Genomic DNA, 10,514 nt, shown 5'->3' on the forward strand with positions numbered 1-10,514 from the left:
AGAGTAATTTGACTCCGCCCACAGTAAAACAACGGATGCGATTGGTTGCAAACCTGCCGTAAACTGTGTATCGTAATGTAATGCACGTTTTGTTGAAGTAAAGCGCGCCATTTGGATAATATATTGGTGAAAATTGGATAACAAATTGAATCGATTCAAATGGCGTCGATTGGCAAGATACCGTTGCAGTCAAGAAATTTGCCGTGGTAAATTGAGCTCATTAGCTAGCCGGTGTCAGTTGCTAGCTAACTAACTAGCTTATTTATTGCCAGCAAGCATGCTAACTAATTAACTAGCTAGCTAGCTACGTTAGCAGGCCTAATTAGCTCGACAAAACCCCAATCATTGTGTTAATGTGTTTCCCCTGCCTATATGGTGTAGCAATGTGTTGTGATTTGTATTTTAGTTGCCTTGTTTGTTCGTGCACACCACCTCTTCCCTGCTTACAATGTAGCCACGCATGCGCGATGCTGTCTGACATTTTATATCTTTATTTTAGGGTTGAGAAATACAGGCCACAGACCCTAGATGACTTGATTTCTCACAAGGACATATTAAGCACCAGTAAGTATGTTTTTTTTTTTTCAGTCTTTGAAACAACAGGGATGGAACTGCTGCTGTAGAAAACCTGACCTTTATTCATTCCAACAACAATGAATTTCAAGTATATATAGTCAAGTGAATTTATTCAAAATAATGTTTTCATTCTCAAATGAACTACAGTTGTGTTTTTTTTGTTGCATGAGTGCATATGTAACAACATATTTGTCGGAACCAATCCTTTTCTCTTTTCAGTCCAGAAATTTATCAGTGAGGACAGGCTGCCACATCTCTTGTTCTATGGACCCCCAGGCACAGGGAAAACATCTACTGTTCTCGCCTCTGCCAAGCAGCTCTACAAGGAGAAGGAGTTCAACGCTATGGTTCTGGAGGTACGTAATAACTCAGCCCTGATATGTAGAATTATCAAAGACAAATGCTGTGCTCATAACACTGCACTTGAGGGTTGTCATGTTTTCCAGTGAGCAATATTGATTCTTAAGATTCAATGTTAGTGTGCGGCATACATAACTGTTCTCGGTGCATCAATAATGCATACATTTATTTATTTGCAGCTTAATGCGTCAGACGACAGAGGTATCGATGTTGTACGAGGACCCATCCTGAGTTTTGCCAGCACCAGGACCATATTCAAGTATGACAATAATGAATAATACTTCAAAGGGTTTTGTTTCCTTGCAGTCACTGACAGAATCTGTATTTGTAGAGAAATAGGTCTCTTATCTACCAGTAGTTGTCTACCATATTGCAATCCGTTTCCAAGTCTTTTCAGCGAGGACAAAGAAACACAAAGGAGTGCAAGTACCCGTGTCCTTAGACAACCCTGACTGCAATTGACAAAATGTGTGTTTATTTATTTTTCTTTGTCTTCCAGGAAGGGTTTCAAGTTGGTGATACTGGATGAGGCTGATGCCATGACCCGGGATGCCCAGAATGCATTGCGGCGAGGTAACCATCTGTTTTGAGTTGTTCACCTGCTGTGTACCAACTGGCCAAATGAGCTGCCTGCGAGCTAACCAGTAATTCTCACTGATGAAAATATCTGCTTACTGTAACATGAGACCTCAAGCAAATGTTAAATGCATTTGGGAGCGGTAGCGCATATTAGCCCGATTATTTAGAATATTCATGTGCTACAATTGCTTGTAATAGATGCCATTTGATTTAACAGTTCACATTTTATATTCTACATTACAACATTTTAATGAGCATATGCCCACTGAACGTCAAATCATTGACATCCATTCCTCCCTGCCGGTTTCTACTCCTATTGCTACCTCTCTCTTCCCCCTCTACCTCTCCCTTCCTCTCCTACAGTCATTGAGAAGTACACAGAAAACACCAGGTTCTGTTTGATTTGTAACTACTTGTCTAAGATCATCCCAGCCCTACAGTCTCGCTGCACCAGGTTCCGCTTCGGGCCCCTGTCTCAGGACCAGATGATACCCAGGCTGGAGTTTGTTATCCAGCAGGAGAGGTGAGGGGGCTCCGGAGTTAATGGGTCAGGGGAGGTGAGTGGGGGCCGGGGGAGGTGAGTGGGGCCTGGGAGGCGGTGAGTGGGGATCGGGGGCGGTGAGTGGGTGTCGGGGGCTTCAGATGGTAGATCACTGTGTTCCTCAAGGAATTTGGCACTGGCACTGACCCTGTATATAGCTTACATTCTTCTGATATATTAATATAATTTTTTCTCTCTTATTTCTTCCGTTTTGTTTTTGTTAAACTGTTTTTAAGGGCTAGCAAGTTAAGCATTTCACTGTACTTGTCCATGTGAGAAATAAAACTTGAAACTTACTTGAGACTAATGTCTCCTGTGTTTTACTGTTGGCTTTTAATCAGAGACGCATGTCTGCTCTTGTCCCTGCAGCATTGATGTAACTCCAGATGGAATGAAAGCTATTGTGACCCTGTCATCAGGAGACATGAGAAGATCCCTCAACATACTGCAGGTACGGAAAGAGTGCTACCGGTGTGTAGCTAAATGTGATTAATTGCATCACAGTTTTGAGTTTTTATTGCTGGTCTAAATGTATTGGCACCAAAATCGATAATTCGATACGGCTCTTTAATTATTTGTTACTTTTTTTCTCTTTTTTTTTTTTTTACGTAAAACTGTATTGTTGTTTAAGGGCGTGTAAGTAAGCATTTCACTGTAAGGTGACAGATACAACGGGTACCTGTTGTAATTCAGCAAATGTGACAAATAAAAATGTATTTGATATAGTTTGGTACCCTATATATTACATGACTGTTCCTGTAGCCATTAAACTGACCTCACAGGCTCAGAATTTAGCATACTTATTGGCCTGCTGAATAATGGTTGAGTGTATTCAACTGGTTAGGTAGGTTCAGACCCCCTGAACATTCACACCAGGCCCAATGGGCAGTCAACAAGCAGTTGTCTGAATTTCACAAAGCCTTGGAAGTTAACAGAAGATGAACACAGCTGCAATGTTATTGATAAATAAATAAAAAACTACATCTATACTGAACAAATGTATATAAAGCAACATGTAACCATTTCAAAGATTTGACTGAGTTACAGTTCATAAGGTAATCAGTCAATTGAAATAAATGAATTAAGCCCTAATCTATGGATTTCACATGACTGGGAATACAGATCATGAAACATGGGACCAACACTTTACATGTTGCGTTTTATATTTTGTTTCAGTGTATATTGTTTTAAAAAACTGCAACTGATATGGATTTTCCATATCGATGCCCAGATTCTGACTACACTCCTTATGGTCCATTTCTTTTTGTTATTTCTAATGACTGACTGATTCCTTTCCCATGTATTTCTCAGAGCACCAGCATGGCGTATGGGAAGGTCACCGAGGATAATGTGTACACCTGCACTGGTCACCCACTACGATCCGATATCGCCAACATCCTGGACTGGTCGCTAAACAAGGACTTCACTTCCGCTTACAACCGTATCCTTTATTCTCTCCCACAACCATATGTATTTCAACGATATCTATTACCGCAAGTTATGTTTAGCCTACTATTTTCAACAACCAAATGGCTCGTTCCCCCCCACAATAGTTTATGTATTGCCAAAGCATCTCCTTCAAATAACACAATATCGCCAATGTATGATATCTACATACAGCACTGCAGGATCTAGAAATGGCTCAATACCCAAATCAAATTAGCATAATATCTCCAATATGTGGTATATGAGGACAACTTATACTCTGTGGCATCTACCTCTTCTAGGAAGTGGCTCTGAATGCCTTGGTGTTTCTACCTCTTCTAGGAAGTGGCTCTGAATGCCTTGGTGTTTCTACCTCTTCTAGGAAGTGGCTCTGAATGCCTTGGTGTTTCTACCTCTTCTAGGAAGTGGCTCTGAATGCCTTGGTGTTTCTACCTCTTCTAGGAAGTGGCTCTGAATGCCTTGGTGTTTCTACCTCTTCTAGAAAGTGGCTCTGAATGCCTTGGGGTGGTGTATTTTGGAGGGATGTTATTAAGTCGGTATAGAAAGTTAATTTCAGTGATGTAGCCTATGAATAGATGATTTGGATTTGTGTCAGAAAAGCACAAATTCCTGGTTTAATCAGGAATAATCTCACCCCTGTATGGGATCAGGACAAAATGACATCTGAAAGTTGGCTAGGTGATGATAATGTATGTATTGATATATAGAGGATCATGTCAGAATATCATGAATTCCTGGAATTATACTGAAGGACAAATCCCATCCTTGATATTGAGAGATGTTCCTTAGCTTCTGATCCACAGAGATTCTCCAGCTGAAGACGCTGAAAGGCCTAGCCCTGCATGACATCCTGACTGAGGTCCACCTACTGATCCACAGAGGTAAGGACTGGACTGGAGGCAGTAAACCTGTACGCTGCTGTGGTTCTAGAGATTTCCATACTGTATGGGATGGGTATTTCCATTGAATGCATCACAGGTACAATCACTGTATCCCCAAAGTCTGAAGTTATATATTTTTTAAATGTGTTAATTATTGGGGTCTTTTTAATGTGTGAATTATATACTAGATTATGGACTTTAAAAAAAAGATTGTATGGCCGGGCAGGGCCTAGCTTACTGTTATCTATCTATAGTTGATAGATCTATTCTAAACATACTTCATACAGAACATTATATGAGAGGCGAGCTGCTAGGAGAGCGAACTGCATAGTGATGTTGTCTTCCTCTGGTTTCCCGGGAGACCCGTCACGGTTGCCATGGCTGCCAGTGTTCTCATTGTAGAATGATTGGCTTGCCAGTGTTAAGTGTGGCACGCATCACTACTGCAACGTTTTAGCCTGACAGTGAATGCCTGTTTTCTTATTTCTGAAGTTATGTGTTTCACTAAGCTGTCTTGGCAGCTTCATCAGGTGTTACCATAGAGGGCCTGTGAATTATAGCACTGATACCTTTTATGATGCAATGATATATATTTTTTGAGGGATTTGGTACACTTCTGTACCATATATTAGAGATGTCACTACTCATATAACAGTAAAATGATACAGAATAAAGGAATGGGGTTTCCTGAACGGAGTACAGAAATTGGATAGTGATTTTTAGCAACGCATTCAGCTACCTGAAGGTAATGCTAGAGAAGCACGGATGCAAAACTTGGCAAAAGGAGCGTGCAGGGGCCTGGATTTAAAAGGAGCGTGCAGGGGCCTAGATTTAAAAGGAGCGTGCAGGGGCCTAGATTTAAAAGGAGCGTGCAGGGGCCTAGATTTAAAAGGAGCGTGCAGGGGCCTAGATTTAAATGGAGCGTGCCGGGGCCTAGATTTAAATGGAGCGTGCCGGGGCCTGGATTTAAATGGAGCGTGCAGGGGCCTGGATTTAAAAGGAGCGTGCCGGGGCCTAGATTTAAATGGAGCGTGCCGGGGCCTAGATTTAAATGGAGCGTGCCGGGGCCTGGATTTAAATGGAGCGTGCCGGGGCCTGGATTTAAATGGAGCGTGCAGGGGCCTGGATTTAAATGGAGCGTGCAGGGGCCTGGATTTAAAAGGACCGTGCAGAGGCCTGGATTTAAAAGGACCGTGCAGAGGCCTGGATTTAAAAGGACCGTGCAGAGGCCTGGATTTAAAAGGAGAGTGCAGGGGCCCAGATTTAAAAGGAGCATGCAGGGGCCTAGATTTAAAAGGAGTTGGAGAGAATTGCTTGTCTGTGGTACTTCATCAAATCTAATGATCTATTAGCAATAAAAATTGCAGTTAATTTATCAATACGTAGAATAATGATTGCCGCCAATGAATTCGAAGACAGTAATGCAAGCAGCTTGTTGTGTTGTAGTCTGATTGGCCGAGCTTTAGCTCAGTCACGCCCACTTGAGTCCAAGTGTGAAAGAAGGTGTGGCTGAGTTAGGTTCGGTTCATAAAGAATTATGTCCATAACTACCTGTACTTTCTTTGTGCAGTCACAAAACCTGTTTCAGTGTTCGTCATTTCCTTGCGGTTCTGTAGATATTAACATTGACATGTTAATAATCTGAAATTCATGTCACAAAGCAAAGTGAAAGCCATACTGTAGCATAATTAAACCATCAAACTGGGACCACTGGATATCAGAGATACTCCTCGACACTCTGTATCCTTCGGTAAAAGAGCATTTTAAGATTTTTGTAAATTTGAGTGTCTTCACTGTAGCAGTCCGGTCCCAGGGCCTAGTCTCTGACACATCTCTTTGTTGTGTGAACGTGAATGGCCTTCCATTGATTGGGAACCATTTGGGGCAGCCTCCACAGATGCTAATTCCTTTGACATTCAAACTGCAGCCATTTGACGGTAGTCTGTAATCTCGTTTTGAAAAGGAGGAAGATGAGGAAGAAGGTTTGCTTCTTAGCTGGGTGATTTCCTGGTGTGAGGTGAAGCCATTGAAGAACAATGGGGTTTTTCCTCCCCCATGGAGAGTTGTCTCCTCTCCTCCCCCATGGAGAGGTGTCTCCTCCTGTGACTTGTGTAGATTGGTCGACGCCTCAGTCCTGTGTAGATGCAGATTGTAAGGATAAGGGGTCCTTCCTGGTCAGATGTGGATAAATTTGTGGGGGGGGGTCGACTCCGCGCTAAGATCAAAGTCACGGCGTTTAAACCAGTTCATTTTATGGTGCATGTTTTGAGAGATTTTTACACTTCTGTGCTGTATAATAACCGTCCGTGTTTGTTGATTTCTTACAGTGGACTTCCCTCCTGCCATTCGGATGGGCTTGCTTATCAAGTTGGCAGACATTGAGTAAGTGCTCATATCTTCAGTATGGTGGTTATATACCCATAATTGTATACCTTACTCATTGTAAATCCCTCTGGATAACAGCATATGCTGAATGATTTAAATGTAAATTAAGATTACTAATGTTTTTATAGGTACAGGCTGGCCTCTGGAACTAGTGAGAAGATCCAATTGAGTTCGATGGTGGCGGCTTTCCAGGCAGTGAGAGACATCGTGGTCAATGAGGCCGCCTAGACCAGTAGTCCTCAGTCACAAACGTCTAGTACACATAGGTCACCTACTATGGTCCTGGAGAGCTACAGGGTGTGCAGGCTTCTATTCCAGCCCAGTACTAACACACCTGGATGCAATTTCTACATTGCTGGTCAAGACCATTGTTCGTTGAGTTAATGCTAACTGACTTAAAGGCTTTGATACCCTTTTGTTCACAAAAACAAATACATTTCACTCGAGACTAACTTCATAAAAACATGCTTGTCTGCTCAATATTCCTGTCTGTATTTACATTTTGATATTGATTGTCATATAAAATGGTTTCTTATGTAATCTAGTGTCTTATTGTATGCGGTGTACGAAAGTCATTGAATAACGTTTCAGTAGACCAATTTACTGTACACAATGCAAGCTTTAGATTTACTCTCAGTAAATGTACACATTTAAATAACAAAATACATAAATATCATACAATATACCTGTTGCACAAAAATGTAGATTAGTTGTTCTTGATAGTAATTGTATTACAGTGATGTAAATGAACCTGAATGTTAGAATTCAAGACTATTAAGAGTTTAGTTGCATGTTTGAGTCACTTAACTATTTCCAACCATTAGCATTTTGACGTGCTAAGAGATTTCTTTGAACAAATAGCTGATCAGACATGACTGATTTGTCTAAACCACAAAGTAGAATCCTTGCCTTCACCTATTCAACCATCACTTCAGAGAAGATCGGAATGAAAGATGCATCACCTCAGGGCCCTAGAAAGTTCCGTCACTTCTGTCATACAATATTCCCACCATTTTGTTATGCTTTCCAAATGGAGGCAAATAATAAGCTTTCCTCCCTTGACTGCTATCATTAGTTATTCAATACTTCCAAATAACTCATACATTTCAAATGGATGCCAATAATCCAGGCTGTATCACATCCGGCCATGATTGGGAGTCCCATAGGGCGGGGCACAATTGGCTCAGCGTCATTGTAAATACGATTTTGTTCTTAACTGAACAGCCTGGTTAAATAAAGGTTAAAATAAATAAATATACTCTCCTCCCTTGACTGCTATCATTAGTCAATACTTCCAAACCACTCAAATTAATTTAAAATGGACGCCAATAAGTATTCTCTCATTATTCCCGAACTCATATACATTTTTCCTTGTCTGAGGAGCATTCCGGTATGTTGAGTCATGGGGTCTAACATGGTCAAACCAGGATGCCACCATGTTGCAATCTGATGAAACACGACAGTGGCTGATCCAGTCCTTGTAGCCAGTGAGGACAGTGTCTGACCCAGTCCTTGTAGCCAGTGAGGACAGTGGCTGATCCAGTCCTTGTAGCCAGTGAGGACAGTGGATGATCCAGTCCTTGTAGCCAGTGAGGACAGTGGCTGACCCAGTCCTTGTGGCCAGTGAGGACAGTGGCTGATCCAGTCCTTGTGGCCAGTGAGGACAGAGGCTAATCCAGTCCTTGTGGCCAGTGAGGACAGTGGCTGATCCAGTCCTTGTAGCCAGTGAGGACAGTGGCTGATCCAGTCCTTGTAGCCAGTGAGGACAGTGTCTGATCCAGTCCTTGTAGCCAGTGAGGACAGTGTCTGACCCAGTCCTTGTAGCCAGTGAGGACAGTGGCTGATCCAGTCCTTGTAGCCAGTGAGGACAGTGGCTGATCCAGTCCTTGTAGCCAGTGAGGACAGTGGATGATCCAGTCCTTGTAGCCAGTGAGGACAGTGGCTGACCCAGTCCTTGTGGCCAGTGAGGACAGTGGCTGATCCAGTCCTTGTGGCCAGTGAGGACAGTGGCTGATCCAGTCCTTGTAGCCAGTGAGGACAGTGGCTGATCCAGTCCTTGTAGCCAGTGAGGACAGTGGCTGATCCAGTCCTTGTGGCCAGTGAGGACAGTGGCTGATCCAGTCCTTGTAGCCAGTGAGGACAGTGGTTGATCCAGTCCTTGTAGCCAGTGAGGTCAGTGTCTGATCCAGTCCTTGTGGCCAGTGAGGACAGTGGCTAATCCAGTCCTTGTGGCCAGTGAGGACAGTGGCTGACCCAGTCCTTGTAGCCAGTGACGATGTGGCTATTTTTGACATATGGAAGGCGGAGAAGCAGGTAAGTATAGAGCAGTTCAAGATTATTTCCATGTGCAATAAAAAATATCCATGAATTTAGATAGACAATTGAAAAAAAGAGACAGAGAAAAGCTCTTTGGATTAATATATATTTTTTAGATATAAAATGGCTGGCCTTCTGGGTTAAATGCAATATCCTTAAGGTGTTATCTCCAGAGGAAGATACCAAGGTGAGCTACGGTTAGGAGTGAAATAAACACAGCTTGAAGGAACATTCATAAATATTTAGTTATCGATCTTTATACAATTATATGATAATCTATTCAAAATAAGGTTTAAATGAAAAGTGCTATCATCAAATGAAACACTAGCCTCAACTCCATAACAAACACAGCTAGATGTCCCACCAGTTGCAACATCCCATATCTTGTTGACTCCGTTGTCCAGTGGCCAGAAGCAGTCTGGATGATTCTCTCTCATTGGAGGCTGCTTTATCACCAGGGGTTGGTGTTTTTGATGGACGGGGTCCAAACGTGAGACCCCACACTGTCTGATCACAGTTCAGGCTCTTGTCCTGTCTGTTGCTCTCAGGGGGAATAGCAACCTTGTTGACTCTATACAGACAATTAAACATTATTGACAGTAAACAAAAAAAAAATCTCCAGAGGTGCTGATGAACATTATCAATGCTTTCAAATCAGGAAGGAGGAGAGGAAGCAATGGAGAATGGAAGGACGAAAGGAAGGAATATTTACAGTCCTGTCTTTAAAGTCCATACATGCATACCATACTGAAGCAGCCAGGCGACCACCAGTGGTGGAAAAGGTACCCAATTGTCATACTCAAGTAAAAGTGGAAGTCACCCAGTAAAATACTACTTAAATTTACATTTACATTTAAGTCTTATCCAGAGCGACTTACAAATTGGTGCATTCACCTTATGACAGCCCAATTGTTGTTTTATTGCGTGTTTTTTAGTAAAAGGAGAAGAATTCATCTATTTTCTGTACAGTACAGATTTCCTGATTGGCTACCTTAGCACATGTACTCTTGTTTTCTATTACGTAAAATTGATTTGTCCCTGATTTATTTTGATCTACAGTGAACAATTTTTAAAGTTATCTATCTGGATTTCGGCTATCGGATAGGATTAAATGCATCGAAATATAATGAATAGAACAACTGTCCCCATTGAAATCACTTGCTATGTTGCCATTACTTATCCAGTGATTTTTGTTGTTGTCGACATTTAGAATGTTCGCATAGCAAATAAATGCGACAATTGCCTGCTAGGGTGCGTGAAAGCCTCGTGTCTACCATATTATTATTATTATTATATTATCCCGTAGTGACGTCACTCACACCCCAAACATGTTTTCACTAAAAACTAGTGTGGAATACAAATTGGTGGGTCTGAAGTGTTTCCATTACCCACTTAGGTAAATTACGCATTAATAAATTGGCGACAGCCTG

At 42.0% G+C, this 10,514-nt stretch overlaps 2 protein-coding genes across 2 annotated transcripts; one reads left to right on the plus strand and one right to left on the minus strand.

Annotated features, from left to right (window-relative positions):
• The first annotated feature begins 1 nt into the window (after position 1).
• LOC124036588 (replication factor C subunit 5-like) lies at positions 2-7,308 on the plus strand. Its single transcript, XM_046351341.1, has 11 exons — positions 2-206; positions 500-564; positions 796-932; positions 1,116-1,195; positions 1,436-1,509; positions 1,879-2,038; positions 2,426-2,507; positions 3,368-3,497; positions 4,306-4,383; positions 6,711-6,765; positions 6,897-7,308. Exons 1-11 carry the CDS (start codon positions 160-162, stop codon positions 6,994-6,996), a joined length of 1,008 nt encoding a protein of 335 aa, XP_046207297.1. The 5' UTR covers positions 2-159; the 3' UTR covers positions 6,997-7,308.
• Positions 7,309-7,627: 319 nt separating this feature from the next.
• Positions 7,628-9,933, minus strand: LOC124036589. The gene is made up of 2 exons (XM_046351342.1): positions 9,449-9,933; positions 7,628-9,049 (listed from the first exon to the last, which is right to left on the minus strand). Exons 1-2 carry the CDS (start codon positions 9,519-9,521, stop codon positions 8,439-8,441), a joined length of 684 nt encoding a protein of 227 aa, XP_046207298.1. The 5' UTR covers positions 9,522-9,933; the 3' UTR covers positions 7,628-8,438.
• Between the last annotated feature and the right edge of the window lie 581 nt (positions 9,934-10,514).

Source organism: Oncorhynchus gorbuscha, linkage group LG05 (genome assembly GCF_021184085.1).
Source record: "Oncorhynchus gorbuscha isolate QuinsamMale2020 ecotype Even-year linkage group LG05, OgorEven_v1.0, whole genome shotgun sequence".
Taxonomy (NCBI): Eukaryota; Metazoa; Chordata; class Actinopteri; order Salmoniformes; family Salmonidae; genus Oncorhynchus; species Oncorhynchus gorbuscha.

Coding starts and splice junctions, on each gene's coding strand:
- LOC124036588 (XM_046351341.1), top strand. CDS start 160: ATGGCGTCGATTGGCAAGATACCGTTGCAGTCAAGAAATTTGCCGTG. Junction 207..499: donor CAGTCAAGAAATTTGCCGTG/GTAAATTGAGCT, acceptor TCTTTATTTTAG/GGTTGAGAAATACAGGCCAC. Junction 933..1,115: donor TCAACGCTATGGTTCTGGAG/GTACGTAATAAC, acceptor ATTTATTTGCAG/CTTAATGCGTCAGACGACAG.
- LOC124036589 (XM_046351342.1), bottom strand. CDS start 9,521: ATGAGAGAGAATCATCCAGACTGCTTCTGGCCACTGGACAACGGAGTC. Junction 9,050..9,448: donor GATATGGGATGTTGCAACTG/GTGGGACATCTA, acceptor TGTCAAAAATAG/CCACATCGTCACTGGCTACA.